General features: G+C 37.1%; 2 protein-coding genes across 6 annotated transcripts; one reads left to right on the plus strand and one right to left on the minus strand.

Moving 5' to 3' along the window:
* Window positions 1-3,080: 3,080 nt before the first annotated feature.
* On the minus strand, window positions 3,081-9,242 carry im:7136021. Of its 2 annotated transcripts, none has more exons than XM_027000290.2 (4): window positions 8,369-9,242; window positions 8,046-8,177; window positions 5,916-6,132; window positions 3,081-5,822 (listed from the first exon to the last, which is right to left on the minus strand). In XM_027000290.2, exons 1-4 carry the CDS (start codon window positions 9,024-9,026, stop codon window positions 5,615-5,617), a joined length of 1,215 nt encoding a protein of 404 aa, XP_026856091.2. In that variant the 5' UTR covers window positions 9,027-9,242; the 3' UTR covers window positions 3,081-5,614. The 2 variants fall into 2 exon arrangements, with proteins under 2 accessions (XP_026856091.2, XP_026856090.2); XM_027000289.2 differs by having other exon boundaries at window positions 8,046-8,249; window positions 8,369-9,241.
* Window positions 9,243-9,269: 27 nt separating this feature from the next.
* Window positions 9,270-21,327, plus strand: mis18bp1 (MIS18 binding protein 1). Of its 4 annotated transcripts, none has more exons than XM_035532940.1 (18): window positions 9,273-9,336; window positions 9,896-10,536; window positions 10,663-10,776; window positions 12,349-12,465; window positions 12,572-12,879; window positions 13,435-13,508; window positions 13,866-13,987; window positions 14,096-14,186; window positions 14,297-14,400; window positions 14,643-14,812; window positions 14,927-14,993; window positions 15,089-16,376; window positions 17,846-18,015; window positions 18,218-18,357; window positions 19,248-19,390; window positions 20,304-20,382; window positions 20,541-20,592; window positions 20,712-21,327. In XM_035532940.1, exons 2-18 carry the CDS (start codon window positions 9,951-9,953, stop codon window positions 20,816-20,818), a joined length of 3,732 nt encoding a protein of 1,243 aa, XP_035388833.1. In that variant the 5' UTR covers window positions 9,273-9,336; window positions 9,896-9,950; the 3' UTR covers window positions 20,819-21,327. The 4 variants fall into 4 exon arrangements, with proteins under 4 accessions (XP_035388836.1, XP_035388833.1, XP_035388835.1 ...); XM_035532942.1 differs by having other exon boundaries at window positions 14,927-14,981; XM_035532941.1 differs by having other exon boundaries at window positions 9,295-9,332.
* The last annotated feature ends 2,227 nt before the right edge of the window (window positions 21,328-23,554 follow it).

A 23,554-nucleotide genomic window follows, 5' to 3' on the forward strand; every position in this document is an offset into this window, starting at 1 on the left:
CAACTTTACAACTAACCAACTTCATGACATAGTCACCAAACCAATGACAGTATGGCAGCAAGCTGGACCGAAAGCATAAATTAGTAAACAAACAGAAATCTATAATATAATGTAATCATATTATAATAGTCTTATATTTACTTTTTTTTTTCAAAATAAATTCAAGAATTCTGTTCAACCCAATTGTGTACAACCAAAGTTAGAGTGCTTCATATCCACTTTAAAATGTACCCACTGTAATTGTGGTATGAAACTCAAAGTAACAGTTTTTTTTTTCTTGTGATGCAATTCTGTTCATGATCTTATTTTAGTGGAAAATTAATCTTGTTTATTACATGCTTTGCTTACTAATTTGTGTTTACATACTGTGGCACTAGCACTGTTGCCCAAGGACTGAGGAACCACCTCTTCTCATTCTTTCTCTCATATCCTCATATCTCACTGGCTTTTATTACTCCAGCAAAACTGGTGGTTCCTCTTACCAGCTGAAAACATCTGCACCACAGAAGAGTTAAGCATACAGATAACACTATAAAATAATGTTTCATGAATTCCCATGTTATTCATCAATCCTCTTTACCCCATTTGTTGAAGCATCTCTAAAAAGGTATGAAAGTGATATATTCGTTTTGCTGTGGCCATTCCACCTCCATAGCAGTAATCAAAATTTTGCCACAGTTGGACAGTTACTGGAGTTTCACCTTTGTTTTTGTTGTAACAACATAGTTTATTATATCTACATGCTGCACATTGCTTCCTTGAGCTGGTAAGATACCTCCTTTAGCGTGTATCTCAAAGTGCATTCTCATAGCTCAAGACAGAATATCAGGACAAATATTTCATAATGATGGACTGCTCTGAATTTTACTGTCTCACAAGAACAAATTGCTTTCCGATAAGAATAGAGAAGCTATTTACTCACATTAGAAGGGCCCAGTAGGCATTTACGTCATTACAATGAGAAATGATTTTCTATGGTGGAGAGTACATAATCATACAATCCAATAAAATGAAATGAAATTCGCATACTAATTTTGTCCATTTAATATCACTGAATTCCAAGGGCTTTGCTTTGTTATTGTCATTTTAAACATAGGAACATTTACAGATATTTTGGAAGGTCACATCATTAAACACAAAGACTGCATATCTAAACATGAAACAGTTAAAATATACTTTACTTGTGGAATATTAAAGACTGTTTTCTATGTTTGGTTTAGTATAAAATGTTTTTTTTTCCTTTCCAGAGTTACACTTGTTTAGTTCTAAAGCTCAATCATGTTATTTGGTAAAGTATGATACTTAGGTTAAGGTTGTTTTATTCCCATGTGCAATACAGCAATTACAGTGAAAACACAATGAAATTATGTTGAACCAGACAACTGAAGGTACCTAGGGTGTGTGTGTGTGGGGGGGGGGGGGGGGGGGGGGGGGGATAAACAATGCTCAAAGGAGGGCAACAAAAGTGTGTGTGATTGCACATAGTACAAAGAAAACTGTAGTTACAGCAAAATATTAAAAAAAAAATACTGTAGTTAATACAAACAAATGCTAAGCTAAATAGTATGGCAGTGACAGGAATAAGTGTTAAAGTATATTAAGTAATATATACAATACAACATGGTAAAATATGTAGAATGCAGATATGAAACAATAAGGATGATACTTTAGGTCATGGGGCAGCTGTGGCTTAGGTGAGAGAAGTGGGTTTGGGACTAGAGGATTCCTTGTTTGATTCCTTGGGCCAGTTGGAAAATTGGGGGTGGGGGGAGTAAAGGAAAAGTGCTTTCTCCTCCCACAATATTTATGGGTGAAATGAATTTGAATGAGGCACCCAGCCTAATCAACTGTTCCCTGGGTACTGCTGCTGAGGTGGCTGTCCACTCTGGGTGTGTGCTCACTACCATGGATGGCTAAAATGCAGTTGCTAAATTTCCTCTATTCTTCTCTACAGTAAATTGCAATATAGTGAAGAATGGACCAGCCCTTTCCTGCATGATGGCAATGGTAAAAGCCTGATCTGTACTTTGAACCTCAAGTCTCATGGAAGACAAGCATCAAGAGTCTCTCTTTCCTGGCTCCCAGATGGTAGAGCAAACTTCCACTGGCAGTCTGAACAGCCGAATCCCTTGTTGCCTTGTAGCAGAGTGAACACTCATTATTTGTGGAATATTTTAAATGATTACTAATCCTGCACTTACGGAAATATCATACTGCATTATGATTGATTACTTGAACCATCTTAGCACTTATTATTATGGTATTGCATATATGCACATTTGTAATTCCTTCTAGGTATCAGCATTGACACCTGTATTTAGCAGTATCCTACATCAGTGGCATCTTAGACTCTTAACCTACGAGCTAGGCGGAAGTCTATGAGTGGAAAGCTCTTTTTGTATGTCACTCTGGATAAGAGTGCTAAATGCAGTAAATATAAATGTGAACAGTGGCTCTGTTTGGAACAGTATACAAAGGCATATGAGTCACTGTTGTTAGGAATCCTGGTGGCCTATAAGAAAAAGCATTGAGTCAGCTCATGAGCTGTGTGATGCTCCAGAAGTTTGCTGAAGAGGAGTCTGGAAGAGTGGCATCCATAGAACTGCAGTGAACATTCATCCCATTCGGGGTGGGTTATATGAGCTGGATATGTAGAAGGTTAGCACCAGGTTTTTCCTGAAGTTTCATTCAGTTTCATGCAGTGTAGGAATGTGAGGTCCTGAGCACCCAGGTTGTCAAACCCCATCATGATGCATCCTGTCAGGATGTTCTCAGTGCCACAGCGGTTAAAGTTTACCAGAACTGTTGTCTTGTTCCAAAGCCACTGGGTTTCCTCTGGATGATACAGCTAGTTTGGAGCGATCAATTCAGTGTGACAGTCGGGCATGCAGCACTCTGTAGCTGCTGACAATTTCCAAAGGGCACTGCTGGTTTCCCTGAAGTGAACAATGAGCTCCTTAATCTGTCAGCACAAGTCAACTGTCGAGACAGCGAGGTCACATACCTCCATCATGTAGGCACTCTTATCTTCCTCAAATAACCATTTAAATTGCAAAATCTCCTAAAGAAATAACAAGCGATTACACATATAATTTATTGTCATTTAGCATCAGAGACACAGGTGACATTCCTGACATTTGTATGACAAAATTAAATGTATTAGTGATCAGTTGACTTTGTAATTCACATGTATGGCTGTTTTAGTGGTAATGGGAGAGTCCGAACTCCATTTTCATTCATAAATCAAAGGTTAGGATACAATAAAAGTCAAGAAATTGCCAAATGACTAGAATTTGAACTTGAATTTGAATGGAAATCATAATCAGATCCTGGTTAAATATTGGCAATTCTAAAATGGGTTCCATCAAAATACATAATTGTTTCATTTTTGCTGCTAGAGTTCACAATAATATTTTTTCAGCTCACCTAGAAATTCAGTTTGCCACCTATTTGACATAAATACCTTACAGTGTTCTCCAAGTGAAATACAAATGCTTCCATTTTCCAGATGTAGCCTGCACAAAATCCAAGGTTATTGCTTAACTGAAGCATCATTTGATGAAATTAGTTTATAAAAAAAAAATTTCAGTAGTTATGAAAAGTGCAGTATGGTGTGGTAGCTTAATGGTTAAGGTACTTGACTTGCAATTGGAAGATTGCTGGTTCAAGCCCCACTGCTGCTAAGTTGCCACTCTTAGGGCCCTTAACCCTCTATTGCTTGTTATATTCAGCCATAATTGTAAGTTGCTTTGGCTAAATACTATAAGTATACTGTTGTAATTCACAAACCTACCAGTTAGTAATCCTTCAATACTCCCTTATTACAAAATACTGCTTTACAGTTGGGATAGTGCTCATTATGAAATATTGCTTTACAGGTGGCATGGTGCTCATTATAAAACACTGCTTCATAGTTGGGATAGTGCTCATTATAAAATACTGCTTTCTAGATGGAATGGTGCTCATTATAAAGTGCTACTTTACAGTCAGAATGGTCCTCATTATAAAGAACGGTTTTACACTTGGGATGGTGCTCTTTATAAAGTGCTGATTTACAGTCAGGATGGTGCTCATTATAAAGTGCTGCTTTACAGTCAGGATGGTGGTCATTAAAAAATACTGCGTTATAGATGGGATGGGGCTCATTATAAAATACTGCTTTATAGTTGGAATGGTGCTCATTATAAAGTTATGAAGTGGGCCATATCTAACTTAAGACATTAATTTTAGAACCTGTTGCATTCAAAACCTGGTTGAAAAGAAATGGCCAATAAAAATGCTCTCACAAGGAAAAAGAAGAAAGGCATGGAGGGTGGGATGTCTGAGGAGTAGTTATGATAAACGCTTTTTACAGTGCTCCTTTGAGTTAAGAGCACTTTCCATTCTTTTTCCCTCATGGCATGAAAGCTCATCCTCACTGGTTCTTACTCTAACAATTAAGTGTTTCAGTATCACTGCTTCAAACACTAATGTGCTGCATGCAGATGAATACTGTCATAACCAGTCTGCTACACTGCTCTTTTCAGATCATTTAGCTGAGGAACTTTTTTATATTTACACCAAATGACATTCTAGGGCTTCGAATCCATTTACACTTTTTATCCATCCATCTGCATTTTGCAGCAATTTGAAGCATATAGTATACTTATAAACACACTGTAAAACTTCTCCTCATGGTTAGCAACATTGTTTTTGTAACAAAAACACAGAGTCCTTGTGCCTTCTGTTTTTGATGAATGTTCTGACCTTGGCTAAAATTTTTCTCAGCTTCAGTAAATCAGAAAATTCTATTAACAGCCTAGTTCAATGGGGACTACTATATAACCTTGAACAGGATTAAAGCCTCCAGCCATTAGCATTATATTTTTCTGTCAGTTACATAAACATCTGTAATTTAGTCTGCTTTCATATTGTCAGTTTGATTACTGGTATTATAATCCTATATTGTTTTCAGAAGGCTTAAAAAAGTTAAGTCACTGGAAATATTTTGCCAGCTCATTTTCCATTCCATGATTTCTCTTCATATCAAAATGATATGTGCTATGATGCCTGACATCTTAGTCACGATGACTTTAGAAACTTATAAGCGTATTCATACTTTTTTACAAGCAGTTAACTCATAGCAGCAGTTTGTTTTATTCATACATTCTCAAGAGAAATCTTTTTTTTTTTTTTTTTTGCATTGCCAGCTAACATCTCAAATCATATATGTGAACCTGTGCCCCCACGTGAAATTTTTTTGGTACTATAGCCTTTGGCTTGATCATTGAAGGTCTATACCTGGTTTCAGCAGAGCTGCTCTAAGACAATGTGTATTGTTAAGTGCGCTATATTATATTTATATATATATATGAATTAAATTGAACTGAAATCTACTAACTTCGGACACTTTATTTCAAAGTCTCAAACAACTTTGTGAACTACCTGAATGAAGAACTACTGTGCTGTCACATACCTGTCACACGTCTGTTGGTGTGAGTACAGTGTCACCTAGTGGAGGTCTGCAATATTGGAAGAAATAGGCATGGGGGTCACAAACACATTTGCACTTTTCCTGTTTCTGAGGGAACTAAATAAGACCTCATTGAAGTTTTGTGTACAGGTTGAATATTAATCAGTTATATGCACAAAGGCAGGAATTTCGTTCATTTGGGCCTGAGCAATGAATCACATGGACTCTGTAGTTGGTTTGGATGTGGAGTTTGTGAGTTAGGTCCGTCAAAGCAGATTCGGGGTCCATGAGGGGGTCCAGAACCACCAAGCGCTTAAGACTGGACAACCGTGCAAGTCCTAGAAGATCTTTTTCAGGAACATTGTGGTGTCTAAAAGAAAGCAAGCATTAAAAAGATGTTGCATAATGAACAAGACATAAGGCATAAGCTATTTTAGCTGTGGCCAAAAACAGAACCTCTGACCTCATTTCCAGGCTCTGCAGCTTGGGGAAGAGCTGAGGAAGCTCCGCTATGGGGCTGGGCCTTTCATGGCAGCACGGGTCCAAGTGAAAGTCCAAAAGATCTGGCACTCGTTGTGCTGTCTTCCTCATAGCCTTCAGATCTGCCAACATTCCTCGAAGGGAAAGGCTACGTACTGTAACAGGCAACGAGTTTGCATAGGTGCCAAGGTGATATCCCACTGGAAAACACAGACAAACATTAGTTGGTAAAAGAAATGCTCAGTCAAAAGGAGATTATGTTAATACGATTAATTCAGTAAACGCCATTTTTCCAAAGAGCCAAATAGACATGATATCAGAAAAATAAAATCTCTCTTTTATGCTAGTGTGATCATCGTCTCACAAACATTATGTTTTTTGTTTGATGGCGAAGGGGACGTGTAAAAACATGACAGTTTGTACATATGTGCAATTTCAGTTCCATTTCAATTATGAATGTGAACCATCAAGATAGGCAAATCCAAAGAGGATTGTCTTTTTATTCTCTAATAACTTCATTCTCTCTTTATACTACTGTATGCTGATTCTGCATTGTGATAAATATTAGGTTCCATCAGATGTTTTTCTCAAGCATCATTACATCCTATGCTTTATAAATAACAGTTCTGTCCTTATGAGTGTGCACAGAAAGAAACTGACAAGAGAATGGAAGACTCAACAGAGGCACAGATAGGTATTTTGTGGTGGTAACAGTGCATCAGGTACTATTGCTGAAGTTTGCATACATCTATACTCACAACTTACTTTATTAGACAACGCCCTGTTGACCCAATATTATTTTGGAGATTGAGCATGTTCAACACATCAGTGATACTAGCATGGTAATGGTATCGTAGTACCTACTGCTCTGTTATGGGTACACAGGGAACAGCATTGTTATTGGAGTTCTTACATGTGTAAGTGTCTCCACTGGATTGACGATTGCTTGCCCCACAAAAATGTCCAGAGCAGTGGTTATATGTTTAAAAGGTAACACAGATGAAGTTGAGGATGGTTAGCACAAAATGTTAATAGCAACTTAACTGGAGTCCTGATTAGTTAAGGCCCAACACTATATCAAAAACCTAAGTGTAACATTTGACTATGACAAAATTTGACTTTAAAAAAATGTTTAGATGCCATTTTAATGTCTCAAGACCAGCATTCTATCATCTTCATAAAGTAGCCAAGGTCAGAAGTATCCTCACAGCAACTGATAGTGAAAAACGTCTGCATGCATTCATATCGTCACATCTGGACTACTGTAACACTCTGCTAGCAGGTCTCTCCAAGAAAACTATCTCAAGCCTGCAGAGGGTTCAGAATGCAGCAGCCAGAGTGCTAGCATGCACAAAAATTAGAGATTATATTACACCCATCCATAAAGAGTTCAACTGGCTACCTGTGTCACTTAGAAATGACTTTGAAATACTACAATGTACTTTTAATTGTTTTCCATGGTCTGCTCCTCTATACCTCACCAGTTTGATCATTAGACATGTACCCTCAAAGGTCCTCAGATCAGCTGATAAAAACATGCTGATGGTGCCCACAATCCAACTAAAGAGATCTGAGTCTGCCTTTTGCTACCATGGCCCCAAACTCTGGAATTCTCTTCTAGACAACCTGAAGGCCCCTGACAATTTAAACACTAAGCTTCTATGTATCAACTGTTTTTAAAATACTGTGTTCACTTTTACTATGCACTTTGATCCCACCCAGTGCAAATTTATTTTATTTATACTGTCTTTTAGTTTAATTATTTCTTTTAATATATCTTAATTTTCATTGTATTTTTACAATTAACATTATTCCTAAATTAATCAGATTTAAGTTTTTCATTGGTCTTTTCTTTCTTTTTTTAAAAAACTTTTGACCAATACCTTCCTGAGGTGACAAATCTCAGGATGTAATAAGCTTTAATATTCTATGTTCTCTCTGTTTTCTATAAAACACTTTGTAAATTGTGTTTAAGAAAGTGCTATACAAATAAAGTTTATTATTATTATAATTATAACATATGGGCTATGGTTTCTAACTATAACTATTCCAGGTAGACAGATAAGAAGATAAACATGTTTATAGGTAGAATAAAATTATTAGTTATACTCACAAGAAATGTTGAGCTCTGAGAGGACTGGGAGTGTTGAGAGCCATGTTTTGAGGTTGCACATTCTGGAATCCTCAGCAGAGCATCTATAATGCACTGTCAGACTTTTCAGGGAGGAAACACCCCTCAGGGCTTCTGACGAGAGAATGGGGTCCATGTAGTTCAGCAGCTCCAGGCTAGCAAGGCTCAGCTTTCCATACTGTGCATCTTCCGTTGTTAGAGGAACTCACATGAATAAGGGTGCTCACTATGCCCAGCCATTTTATGACAAATTCTGAAAAAAAAATGCTAATAAATAATTAAATCACCTTTTAACTTATACTTACCTGACACATTGTTTGCTTGAGAAGGACAGAGATAATCATTGGGGAGGGGGACTTGATTTGATCCCATCTTTAATGAAAGCTTTTTTAAGTTCGGCAGGCATCGGAGTATGCTATGAAGATCCGCCTTAGGAATAGGTTTGCTGCTCTCATGGTAGCAAAATGATGTTAGATTGGTGAGCTGAGACACCGCATTAATAATGTCCGAGCATGGAGCGCAACGAACCTGACACAAACCGAGATGTGACAACTGGTGTAGTAAACTTATTGAGCTTGCTAGTTTCGGACAACGGCACTGCCGAATGAACAGCCGCTTAAGGTTTTTAAAATTACTTAGTGTCTCGAGGGCTTTAGCATCACAACACCGATCTATAGTTACTGAAATAAGCCAGGGTAGCCGGGATGCAAGCTGCTTCCACTCCTTCACATTCGCCTTCACCACCACAACCGAGTTAATCCTCCTGATGCTAAGAGTTCTCCAGAAATGAGAGTTATATGCGCTATTTTTTTTTAGGGACACTGTACTGTTTTTCCACATGCCGGGGTGATCTATCAGTCTCTTAAAAAATCTGCAACTAGCGCGAATGTTTAATTTGTCATTAGAGGACAAGAATTTAAACACATGAATCCACAGTTCTTCTGGTAGTCCAAACGCTGCCATCACGTCACGTATGTCATAATCTAGCGCTATAATTAGCTAAATATGCATGATTTAATTTCTTCAGTTTCCATTTCCGTTTAAAATTCAGTCATTCCCTTTGTCACCACTTGCTATATTTAGCTAGCTAGCGTTAACTGTCATCGTTAAAACCATCAAAGACTGTAATGATAACACCTCGTGAAGCTTCTTTCCTCGTTTGGTTCGTTTAGGCTCACAAAGATGACGCAATGAATATGCGACAGTAAAACGTTAGCTTGGTGAGGAAATTCAAAAGTGGAATATTCAAAAGAACCGCTCGTTGTGATGGTTGGTAAGTTTGATTTCTTACCAAGCTGGACCGACACGAAATTGCAGAATTTCCTGCCAATTTTTTTTTCAAACAATAACAAATCTTAATTAGCCTCTTGTTTCGCAGTATAACTAGTGATAATAAAATTTCGCTGAAAATAAGTTTTGTTCATTTCTAATTACCTAACTAGCTAGCTAGCATTAGCTACTTTGATGCATTCCGATTTATAAAGCTTGGCCAGCTAACTTGCTAGCTAACATTGAAGGTAATTAGGTTAGCATATCTACAGAGTAAACCAACCACTTATACTTTCGAATGTCCAAACTTGACATCTGACGTTTTATATTATCTAAAACACCTAGCTACAAATGCAATTCAGTAAGCACACAAAAGACAATATTGCTAGCTATTTATTTAACGAAATCACCTGAACTTTTTTATTGCTTATCTGCTTGTTCAGTGACTAGGCGTCTATTTAGCTAACAAGTTAATTATGTAGTTTACTTATCTGTGCTTAATGTGTATTTTTAAATTCAGAGATAAAATAATTAACTGATTATTCTGCATATTTCCTGTTCAGCATTCTATCCGGACGTTCCAGGTGAATCAAAGGACTAAATCGTTAGGGCTATCAAATGCATCATTCACCCGCAAAATATCACACGGTTCCACACCTTGAAGTTCCATTTGGCACTCCTCTCCAACGGACAGAAAGGACAGTTCATGATCTGGTTATAGTCCCACCGTCCAAAATGATTGCACTATCAGACAGAAGAACTAGACAGCAGGGTCCCTTGGTGATGAATTCAACAGCCCAGCATGCATTGAACAGCACACCAGCCATCCCATGTGAGCTCAGCAGCATAAACATGACAGAGTACCAAGAAGCATCAGTCCTGGCACCAAAACGGGATACCGATACCCCAGCAAAGGTTTTTGCCAGGTTGAAAGCGAAAGTTCAACGGCAAAACCTTAAGAAGCACAGGGAAGACCCACGGTATTTTATAAATGGACACATGGGGAAGAGAGATGCATGCCCAAAGGTGCTGCAGTCACACACTGATGATAACATGCAGGAAGGCCAAGAAACGTGTGTGTTGACACTGTCACCTCCTAAGTCCCCAAAAACATCTCATGTGGGAGATCTGCCACCAGCTTCAAATCCTGCCAAAATTATTGATGGAGGGCCAGCAAGCAAATTTGACACTGATTCATTTTATGGTTAGTTATAAGTCATTATTAATCACTGAGTCAAGATGAGTTTCACTTTGCTGGTCTTTCTCCTTTGGGCAAACAAGTTGCAGTAGGAATAGTTTACTCACATTGCTTTTTTATTGTTTTTCTTAGAGCCAGTTATTTTGCTGGAGCGGATGCACCCCGAAGACTTGCTTGCACAAATTAAAGCACGGCAGAAGAGGTGGCAGGTGAATCCTGTCAGTAATTCCAATGATATGACCACAGGTATGCATATGTAATTTATGATTATAACCTAGAAGTAAATATTTTTAGAGGGACAGTGTATAAGGCCATTCATGCATATTGTAGAGTGTTTCTGGTTTCAGTCCTGCATGGTGATCTGAGGAGCCTGAACTAAGTACTTGGTAATTGGTGTTTAAATTTACTTTAAATGTGCAAAAAGTGTTTATGTAATAGAAAGTTATCCACGTTGTACTAAAACAGTCAGTTTCAAAACCCTCAGCTCTTTTTAGCTCCTTTGAACTTATCGTCCTAGTACACTACAGTGGTGTGAAAAGGGCAATCCAAATTTGTTTTTGCTACAACCAGTTACACATAGAAAATTGTTTCTGAAATTATCCTGTATGATTAGGATTTTGCCATTTCTCATTCTAGTGCTTGTGTGGTGCAACTGTGTCATAAAAGAATGAGAGTTTGACATTGTACATTGAAAACACAAACCCATTGACTAAAGTGCCATATTACAAGAAAAAATAAAAGCATTAAGAATTATAAGTGAAACAAGATTTTAAAATAAATCTCAACATATTATTTGTAACACTCCCATTTGGACCTATATTTTGATAGCCTCTTGTGTCTCGTAGCCTACTTGCATAAGAACACTGACAGAGGGCAACAACTACACCCAGACTTGACTATGGGAGTGCTCCTGATGAGGGATCTGAGGGACAAATTGCCTCCCTTTTTTGTGTGAAAATATGGGACAAATCATGTCCCTTGCTGATATTTTTTTTTTCTGAATTCTGGATGATCCTGTATAAAAAGGGAGCTGTCAGATGTGGCACCCTTTTGGCCAATAAAAATGTATCTGAGCAATGGAGGATGCCTTTAGAAGCACTGGCATTTCTGTCTACATGGTAACTGTATAGACTAGCTGTGCATGCACAGAAGTTCAACAAGATGAACAAAAACTAAATGAAACAAAAAAATATGAACATGAATTCATTGCTGCATGTTGTCTTTAACAATTTGAGCTCTTGAATGAACAGGTAAAATACTGTGTTCAAGTCTTTTCTTTAGATGGACCTGTAGTTTATATACATTCTTTTGACTTATCTTTATACTGATGTAATCCTAAAACTGTGGCTCATCTTCTCAAATAGCCTGCTCCATCTTTATTAAATATAACATGGTGGCATTGGTGTGCAAAGCACATTTCTCAAAACTGGCATGTGTGATGGTGGAGAGATATATATATATATATATATATATATATATATATATATATATATATATATATATACACACACACACGAATTAAATATCCTTGACTTGATAGTTCCTTTCCACACTCCCTTAGTATTCCTGAACTCTGTTTGCACAAATTATTGTATTAATTTTTCATTTTTAAAACAATATTGAATATTTCAGATTAAAATGGTCTTACCAGGCACAATATCCTTTAGTCAAGTGACAAGTCACATTCTCAGTCATGGCTCATGGTATGTTGTTCTTGATTTGAGACTTTAATGGAGGTGAAAGTTTATATATATCATCAAATAAACGGGGGGGGGGGGGGGGGGGTTGTTTGGTTGTTTGTTATTGTGTGTCATCCAGATCCTTATGTTTTGCTGGAGCGCTTACCTTCTATAGAGACTCTCACTCAACTTGAACAGTCAAAACAGACGCAAGTAATGCATTGTGTCAGCAATTCACAGCATGTTCGAACCAGAGGTGATTTTTTTTCTTCACTTTATCATTATTGCTTGGACTAGATGGATGGGAACTTTCATACAAACTGCAGACATCCTCAGTCATTTCTTCTTTTGTCGTATTGTAGGTCATTGTGGTGTGTTTGGTGATATGAGCAGAAAAGATTATTTTGAAGGTGGAGCTGATGAGGAGCCTTGCGGTGTGGATGTGAGTTTGGGTGTGCCTGCTCACAGCCAAGCAGTGCAACAAAGGCCAGAGCATGCAGCCAACAACCATCAAGAAGCCTTAGAACAGCCCCTTCAAGCTCTGCGTGTGTTGGAGGATTCTCTCCTGCAGCTATCTCCTCGCATCTCAATCCCTCAAAAGCAAATAGCAGTGTTTAAGTCCAAGCAGCAGACTAAAGAAATGGATGAAGCTCAGAATGGAAGGACCCGTGTAAGAGCACTAACACCTTTTTTACTTATTTACTTATGTTTGTTTGTTATTTTACATCTTTTAAGATGTACATGATATTAATTATTTTTTGCCTCTCAACCTTTCTAATAATGCAATAATGTTTTATAAGTTATACATGTTTTAAAAAGTGTAAATTTGGCTGGTTGTGACTAAAAGGCATTGCAGGTGAAATTGCTTTTGGATTCAGAAAGCCAGATTCAGTGTCCTGTTCATTATTTGATGATACTGGACCTGCGTGGCAAAACTGGTAGTAGCATAAAAAAATCTATCTTACATTTGAAAAAACTGACTCATTCTGCATTTTTGGGTCTGTCAAAGTTTGCAGTCATTGCTCAGATGTGTTGGCTTTAAAAGCAGCCTTGTGTTGGATATTTGACTTCTGTGTAATCAAACTAAGGCCTTACATTTCTATCTTAATGAAGTGACTTGAGAAACATTATTAATATTTATGTACATATTTGACGTATGTACGTATTTTACCCACGTATTTGATAACTAATGCGCACAATTCTTTTACTTGTTTTTCATTTTTAGGTGAATGGGATTCATTTAAAAGATTGGGTCTTGAAGCTACAGATCAGAGAACTTGTGGTTGATGGCATTCGTTTGTAAGTTCACTAATCCCACATTACTATAAAAGGCATCAGTGCATTGGCAGAAATTCAATTTTGGTCTGAGTACTGTGATGATCTACTTTTCACATGGCCCATATTTACATGTTTACTTTTAGGTACAGGTGAAAGAGATTGTGACAATTAAACCTTTAACATTGACAATCAGTTCACTTCTTAAGCAAAAAAAGATAATTCTTTCATGTAGTTAAAGAGGCTACAAGTGCAAGAGACTTAAGAGACTTGTCTTAATCACTGTCTTAATCACTATGCCATCCGCTTTATGAATAAAGCTGAAGAAACTAATTGTGACCAGTTGTATTTTCTCAGACTGTTTACATCTTTTCTGTGTAGAGACAACAGTGTACCTTGGCACAGTAGCTGCATTACTGAACGAGTTTCAAGTAATCAAGTTAAGACTGCGAGTGGTAGGACCTATGTTCTTGTTGGAAAGATGTCACACTTCCACAATTCAGGTAATCTATTTTTTTAATATAAACTCCAAGCCTGATTTTCTCATTTCATGGTGTTTTCCTAACCCTAACTTTGATTTTGTTTTTGGTGTTTGGTATTTTCCTTCTCAGCATTTCCTTCATGGTTTTTGAAGAAGTTCATTTTTGGATTTCCAAAAATGTGGAAGGAGTACCTGGATACATTTTTGGCTGACAGTGGAAGGTACATTTGTCTATGAATTTTGTGCTGTCTCATTTTGGGAGTGAACCTCAGGGAAACATTGTCTATTAGTAAGAGGACTGCTTCAACAAAGATTGATGTATTGATTTCAGATCTGAAAAGAGCAGAAAAAATAACAACTCTGCACCTTGTCAACTGCAAAAAAAAAGGCCAGTGAAAAAACAGATTTCTAAACATCTTAAGGACACTGTAATCTGTAAGTCTTCTGATTGAAATTCAGATTTTAAAATGTTTAGGAGGCTAGCATTTAATTTATATGACCTTATATGATGTAAGCATAATCAAGCATGTTTTATTACACTCTTCCTTGACCATTATTTTAGCTTTTCTGTTACATGCATATACAGTGTGGTCTCTTCTATATCCAACATGAAAGTCAGCAAAGTACAAAGTATAACTATGTCGCAGTAAACATACTTAAATCCAGTCTATTTACAGCTTCTGTTAACTTGACTGGCAATATCCAGCCTCAGAGTACTCCAGTTTCCCGCAGTGGCCGACTTATCAAGCCTCCTCTGGAGTACTGGAGAGGAGGAAGAATCACAATAGACTCAGATATGAATGTTACTGTTCATAAGGATTATGCATCAAACTCCATTTTAATCACGGTAATCAAGTACTTTGTTAAATATGGGGTTTTATTGTTAATGCTTCTCTGGAGGGTTTTGTTAAATTATGACTTTGTTCTACACTTTCTAAATGTCTAAATTCATCATTTTCAGCCTAGAGCAGAACCAGTGGTAATTGTAAAACCACAACTTCCAAAAGACCAACCAGGTGTGTCCAAAGGTAAGGCCTATATAACACTTATCTTTCTGTAGTGTTTTGATATTTGTTTGAATAGCGGCTTTTGCTTGACTGTATACATGTTCTGGGTGTTACAGGAATGCAGAATGTCAGTGATGACGACATGTTGGCACCAAGGAGACGTGTCAAACAGTATAAGATGTCTAATAGAAGGCTTCAGGGAACTGAAGTCTCAGACACTGCTCCTCAGAATAAATCCCAGCCCATTGCTTCCAGCTCAGACTCTGACCATGCCGCTACACAGGCTCGCACTCAACAGACACAATCTGAGGGAATGTGCTTGAGGAGAGATCGGTCATATTCCACAGTGAGAACCTTACGTGACTCAGACTCCGAGGTCACCACATTCGCTACGGATGCTTGTGCATCGAACACTGTGGTTTGCCCAGAAAATACTGTGTCTGCACTACAGGGCCCTCTGAGCAGCCGCAGAACCAGGCACAAGCAGAAGCCCTCCATGAGAGTAAATCGGAATGAGCAACTTTCTGCTTCATGTTCTGACACTAACGCCAGTTGTCCACGTACGCGTTCTAGGGTCCAGAACAGTACAGATTCAAATGACTTATTTACATCTCCAGAACCTCTGGTGGGACACAAAAGACGAGGCTCAGCGGACCCCAGACATAAACAAATTCCTCCTGAAATTGCTACTTCAGAGACAGAGGAATCTGATTATCAATCAGAACAAGATAAATCACAATATTTAGACAAAAATACTAGGAAGCGAAGAAAGATTCCAGGGAAAAATGAGAATTACTCTTTGAATGTAGATAGTGTTGAGAGCACTCTGTCAGAACTGGTGGAAGGAGAGAAAAGCAAGATGACACAATTTGTGCACAAAAAGACAAGATGGAGGACAAATTCACTAGATTCTGCAAAGAATGGAACAATAACAGACAACAGAAATCCTCAACAGTCAAAAGAGGTGGATTATCTACGGTTTTCTGAGACGGGCGCTTGTTTACATATAAAGAAAGATAAAAAGACTTGCAGAAAAATAAATGCTTCACAGAAAAATAAAAATTGTCTCGTGAATATAGAAAAAGTTGAAAATTCTCATTCAAAGCCAACAAGAAAAGAGAAAAGCAAGATGACGAAACCTGTGCTGAGGAAGACGAGACAAAGGAAAGTTTCAGTAGTTTCTGAAAGGGTAACCAATGACCTGGATTCCCTCAGTCACACAGAGACTGGGCGACCAACAGAGGTGGATGATGTTACATCTGCTGTCCTAGAAAACTGTGGCAAGATACAAAAGGCAATGGTGAAAGGCAAAGCTAGCAATAAGCAAACTGAAAAAAGCTGTGAAAGTGAACAAGATGCAGAAAATGGAAATTGGACAGACAAAGAACTGCAAAAGCTTAATGAGTAAGCTCTTCTGTTTGTATGTACTGTAAGTGTAGCCTTTGACTTAGGCTAGGTGTTCTTTATCTGAAGAAAGATGGGATGCCAAAAGTCAGTTAGGTGCATGTATTTACTACACAGCCTGTTATTCATTTTCCAGTGAAACTGTGACCTGCACATCATTTACTAAAGATTTACAGTATGAACATGCAGTACAGACAGTGTCAAACAGTGTTGCACTGGCGTGACCGATAATATGAAGGAGGGTTAAGGACAAAGTAAAAGGCATCTTGGGTTCATATGCACTATCAGACACACACACACACACAATTTCTACTTATTGGCCCAAAGTCTAAAATATCAAAAATCTCAGATTTTAAATTAAATCTGGACGGTATCTTGAACAGTTCCTCATCCACGGTTAGAAACCTTGGCGTACTTGTTGACTCCTCTCTCTCGCTGTCTTTTGAACCTCACGTCAAGTCACTGGTCACAAATACCTTTTTTCACCTCTGGAATATTGCTAGGCTTAGGCCAATGCTCTTCACACACGATGCTGAGACCCTGGTTCACACCTTCATCACCGCCCGTCTTGATTACTGTAACTCTCTTCATTGCATCACTAACAAAACCATCCACTCACTTCAGTATGTGTAAAACTCAGCTGCAAGAATCCGCCTTCATATAAGGAAATCGGTCCACATCACTCCTAGTCTACATCAGCTACACTGGCTCCCCGTCCCTGAATGCATTCAGTTCAAAATCCTCCTCCTTGCATTCAAAGCTCTGCATGGCCTTGCACCTCCCTACCTAGATAAACTCTTACACCCTTACTGCCCACCCATATACTTCAGTCCTCTAATGCAGTCTCCTCTCCGTCCCCAAGTTTAGACTGGTGTCTGTAGGAGGCAGATCCGTTAGTGTCATGGCCCCAAAACTACGGAACACTTTACTTCAATCTTTCCATCTCTGCTCCACGTTCTCCTTCAAATCTCAACTTAAAACACCTTTCTCAACACTTCATAACTTCTTTTCTTATCCATATTTGTTAATTATTGTGTTGTTTGTGTCAATTGTTTTTTTTCTCCTCACTGTCAATGTGAAGCGACCTTGTGTCTGAAAGGTGCTATATAAATAGAACTTATTGTTAGTATTATAAACAAGAACAAGATCTTAAAGCAAGATAGCATTGTGTGTGTGTAATTAATAAATATATATATAAACAGCTGAAGAGATGTGTAGCATTATGCTGTACATACAGTACTATAAATAACCATTCAGCGAAGTCAAATAAGTAGACTTTCATATGGAAATGCTTTTTTTTTCTGCTATTATCAAATTCATATTACACACTTTTATAAATATGTACAGATTCTCCAATTGTATACCTTATAATTGTATAAAAGAAGCCTAAACCTTGCAACTCCTGATGCACACCAAAATGTATTAGCAAATAGATTCTGGTCACTGATCTATTTTGTCTTTCCTTTCAGGGCTGTGAACTCATTACCTAAGCACAAGAGTGGCTACTGGTTAAACGTTGCCTTGGTAGTGGGTACCCGCTCTGCCGAGGAGTGTCAGCAGCAGTACTCTACATGTTACCAAAGCCGTGCAAGACCCAAAGGAAAACCAAATCAGAAGCCTGCAAAACCAGATGAACCCAGTAATTTTTCACTATTGCGTTTTTTAATTTAATTAGTTATCTACTTATTTAATACATAATATAAAGTCATCTGGTATATGCCCTTAATGGTAGTGTTTTTCAAAGATATGTGGTTACCTTAGTTACCGCTTGTTAATCATCTTTACATTACAGCTATTAAACTGGGCAAGCCTGTCACAAACCAATTGAACTTTGTTCACAGGAAAGGAAACGGCACAGATTACTGCAAAAGTTGGAACCCTGAAGAGGAAGAAACAGATGTGGGAGTTCTTGGATCACATGCCCAAAGAAAACCATGATGACATTTTCACTGCTTCACCAATGCACAACAAACAAATCAAGGTGAAGGAAATGGCAGCTCTCTTGTTACCAATATAATATTAAACATAAACAACGCAAGACTCCTGTGGAATGTGTCAGATTGGTTAGGACACTTGGCACACAGAAAAAAAACAGTTAGTTTGGTGTTGTGGGATTCTGCAATATTAATGCAAAGGTCAATTGTGTAATTGTGATTTTAAAAAAGCAGTATATTGTGCAGCATTACAAACTTTATCTGGTGTCTCTCTTTGCTCTCATCACTGGACACTTAATATCCTGTCAGATATTATTTTAGTGGTAGACTATTTTTCAACACAGCAGTGACACCATATCTAACTGATTTGTCCTGAATTCTGTATATATATTTTTTTCTCTATGCACCCCTGGTTCTCTTCCTCAGTTTGTCAGTTTGGACAGAGCACTCTCCACCATTTCACTGCGTGTTGTACTGTGTATGACTATGTATGTGACAAATAAACCGAACTTGAACTTGAATTCAGATGTAGACCATTGATGAGGAATTGGAGAGTGGCTAACAAATTTCAGTTTTCATCAAGGGAATATTTTAGTTTCTGTCTGTTCATTTTCATAGGATGTTGCCCAGTTGTTCACTTTTCACAGGGACCAGTTCAGAAAAAGTCTTCCCACTTCCATAATTAAGAACATTAAATTGAGAACATTTATTCACTGACATTAAAGTTAAATGTTTTTACTATATTTTCTGTAAATGCATCTATCCTGAACCTTTTAATTACTAATTTGATGTGTCTTTATCTACTTTAGAGTCCCGTGATAAAGAATGATGTGATGAGGAAATTGGGGGTTTCCTGATAACTTTATGGGGGAAACAAATTGGTTTTGTCTAAGAACACGTTTGTTAAATACTGCTTTTTTTGGGGTGTGTTCTGCAGTTGCCTGTATGGTCTACTAATGGAGACGAACCAGACTTCAGCCAGCTCCAAAACCCACAGACCCCCACCTCGAGCATCTTTGCTTCAGTAAAAACTCCTCAGTGTTTGCACATAACACCAGGAATGATGGGCCCAATTAACAGGTGAGTCTTGAAATTTTCTCTTTGGTGCTTTGATACGCATTGTGCATGAGTTACTGTACAATTTTGGAATTGGACTAGGCTACAATTGAACCTAGGGGGGGAAAAAAGGTTTTCTTATATCAAACATGTTTAAACTCTTGGGCATCATTTATATGACCACAACATAATGCAATATTGGTGGCAACATCAGGTAATTTCTTCTTAATAAAATTCTAATTGTAATATTAAGACACTAAGTTCATGCAGAACATTTGTACCTTGTGACCAAATATCAATTTTCTTTCCAGCTGGATAATTTATAGATGATCATATTGGTATGTTACAGTACCTAGAGATTATATATACATATAGTGTACAACCTCATGAGAAGCTCAAGAAGATGAGAACACTAAATGAGAGAAGTAAAATCTGTTGGATATGTGAGAAAAGGCAACAGAAATGGCCATTGATAACCTATTTTCTGCGAGTAACCCTGCCTAAATGAACAGACATTAAAACAAGAAAAAGTTCAAATAATTTTTTCATTAATGTCACTTGCCCTCTCTAAATCAGATCAAAAACAGAAACTGAAATGGTAAGAATTAAAACATCGCAAACTTCTGTAGTTTTCTGGAGAGGGATATAACTAAGAATTGCTACCTTACTGATTGTGTAGTTGATTAAAGTCATATTGTTTGTTTTTATTATAAATAAAATACTCTATTTTCCAATTGTTTATAACAATTGTTTGTTTTTCCTTGTAAAAGTCTAAAGATATTCTATTCTAAACATATTAAAAGCAATATTATAGTCAGAATAACATTTTGTGTAAGAAGACTATACAGTAGATTTTCAGAACTAAACTTGTACTGGTTTCAAATGTTAACCTAGGTTGAATGTTGATGTAAAACGTTTGTTTGTTTTTTAATTTAAGGAACAACAATGATAAGTATATTTACCAACTACAAAAGGTAAAAAAACAAGGCAAATATGGCAGAAAAGCCAGCCCAAAGGTAGGTGTGGCTTTGACAGTAATCCAATCCAATTTAATGTCTGTAGATCAAACCAGATTCATCTACATCAAAGTTTCACTTTTTTTTATAATTAAAAACTAAATTTTCTTTTAATTTTGTTAGTTTAATAGATGTCCATTGTTCTGTATCTTGAACAGGAAAGGTTCACACCAGTTCCATCAGTGAGGAAAACCAAGAAGAGATGTGTTGGTATGTATGCCAATTGACTACACACCATTGACTACACACCATTAGTTTACGTCTACAAGTCAGTTAAATGGTTGTCTAAAGAGTAACCTTTGACTCTCTTTGCATACCTTTTCATACAGCGGAAGATGATGACTTTGTTGTGTGGAACATGCTGTCGGACAAAGATGCTCCATTTACAAGAGTTGAAGATGAGGAAGAAGATGATTATTTCATGGAGGAATGCTGAATTTTTGAGATATTTATATATGGTTTACTTGTTGGCCACTTGACTTTGGTCAAGTTTTCAATAGTTAAATCAGTACACCAAGGGGACAATTTTTTTTATATATATATATATATTCCCCTACCCCCCAGTACTTGTAAAGCAAACTAAGATATTTTTTTTTTCCCCCTCTTCTTGTGGTTATGTGCTGGGAAGGTTCTGTGGTGTTCTTACTCCTTAATCATATGAAAATTATAATGCAACTGTTAATTGCCAAATTATCTTAATCTGACCCTCTGTAAACAATTACACATGTAAATATTTATGTTTACTGAAACAATTTTAAAGTCTTCTGTGTTTTAGAAAGGTGAAAACATTTGACATGAACTGATCTGGTAGAATTTCAGTTTATAGATACTCTAAATTCATATTTTTAACATTGTCAGAAAAGGTATTTGAAAATTATCTTTCTTTGGATATAATGTTAATAAAAATAAATGAGGAAATTGGAATAAAAACTGGAATTGAACTCAGATGTGTACTGTCGGGGTTCCAGGCAGAAGGTACAGCAGAAATGCCAGCTGTCAGGTTCCCCAGTGATTGGATCGAGAGAAACTGGTCTACGAAATAAGACTTTTATTGTTGTTACTAAATTGGATATTAGCCTATTAAACATTTTTTAATAGTTCCTAAGCCTGTGTTGCAATGTGCACATATATATAATTGCAGTTATTTTAAGATTAAACATTTTGATCATTGTCATATTCAAAACATTGATGGTCAGAATCTAAAGTAATGGAATCTGTAACACTGACTAATCTGTAATGACCAACATGCTACTAGTAAAGAAGAGAACAGATACACATTGCAAGATGTAAACATCTTTCCACATTCTATAAGTTCTAGAGGCTAGACAGTATTAGGTGCAATGTAGAGTTCCTGCTTCCTTCAGAGACTTTTCTTTATAAGGACTGGATCTATATCCTACAAATTTAAACACAGCATTGTAAGAACTGAAGTGGACCCCCACTTGTCATTTTTAATATTTGATTAAAGCAATCTTAAGTAATCATGACTTCTTGTGTGCTGCGTATAATCATTGCCAAATGCTGGGTATATTTTCTGATGCTATTCTGCCAGGTCTGAAATGAAGTCATTGCTACTTTCTGCTTGGGGAACGTTTTGCCTTTAGATTCATGTCCTGTAGGGTGGTTTCCACATTGCATACTCTTGCCAGAATGTGAAAGCAAGATTTACCACTCCATACCATTACCATTCTGTTGTTTTCATAGGTTTTGTGAACTATTGCAGGGCTATATGCAAAGCTGATGCTCCTTCGGCTGTCCCTGCTGAAGAACTGTCTCCCTCTCCTCATGCACCATTTTCATGCTGTGTCTTGTCACAAGAAGTGAGTTAGAGGGTACATGGAACAACATTTTTGCATCATGGATGTCTGACAAATAAAGCAGCTAAACATGTCATGCTTCTACCTCCTGAGGACCCTCAGTCTTTGGAGGTTTATCTCACACATGCCCGTCTGATCATGTCTTCTATTCTTATGATTTAGCACTCTGCTACTCTTCTGTTGTAAGTAGGTCTTACACTTTAAGTCAAAGCTGTCAATGCTCCCATCTTTAATCTTACAGTCAGATCTGTATCTGAACTAAGAAGTAGCAGTATTAGGTTAAGGGTGTTTTTAATGCTACTATTTTTATATAGTTTATTCTTTTTTCCCATAGTTTGTTAAGGCAACTATGGCCAGAAAGAACACTCCAAGTGTTCATTACAAGAACATTACAAGTGACTTGAATCTGATATTACCTTAATGTGATACATCTTTACAAATCAGATCTGAGTCATTTTCTTGTTTTCCGAGATTGGATATGTATCCAATTCATGGCCACGCAATAGGAATGAGAATGGACAATCAGAATTCAACTGGCTTTTTGCCTATATGTATGCACTGTTATCACTCAGCACCTGATCAGCTGCTGAACTGTTGGCCATCCTCCAGAGCAAAATGTGATGTATACATGAGCTAATAGAATATGATAGAGGATGTTGATGATAGAGGATACTTTTTTAGATTTTAAAGTAGGTTTTGATATGCTTGAATACCCATTCATATATAAAACTATAGAGTCATTTGCTTTTGGTGATAATTTTATCAATAATTAAAAAATGTTATATAAGGACAGAAAGAGTTACATTTTTCTGGCTTATGGAACAACTCATGGATTTACGATTAACCATGGATTAAAGCCCATAATCACCCCTGTTATTCATTCTAGATGCTGAAATGCTTGCTATTTTAATTAACCATGATAATATCCAGGGGTTGCAAGTATATTTGGAATTCAAGTAAATTAGAGGAGGCTTCAACCTATAGCCCTAAAAATTAAAAAATCAAATGACCTATAAACTTCTTTCTCAGAATAAATTTACTTTAATTAAAGGTTTTATTTTTTCCCCTCATTTTGTCAGTGAATGTAAGACTAAGCTAATTCACCAAAAAGTAAATTTTATATAATTTTTTTACTCATCTTTACCAGGGATGTCAAAAACATTGTGGAGGAAACTGTATTTTCCCAATCCTCCCTAAACAATAAGTTCATTTTAAGTAAGTTTATTTTTTGTGCACAGCATGCCACTTGAAAAGCTTGTAAAAACAACTAACTTGTAGTCTACTGGCCCATTATAAAATAAAAGTACAGGTGGCATAATGATTTACACTACTTTTAGTCTCTCTGTTCTATGTAA

This window comes from Electrophorus electricus, chromosome 13 (genome assembly GCF_013358815.1).
Source record: "Electrophorus electricus isolate fEleEle1 chromosome 13, fEleEle1.pri, whole genome shotgun sequence".
In the NCBI taxonomy this organism is placed as follows: domain Eukaryota; kingdom Metazoa; phylum Chordata; class Actinopteri; order Gymnotiformes; family Gymnotidae; genus Electrophorus; species Electrophorus electricus.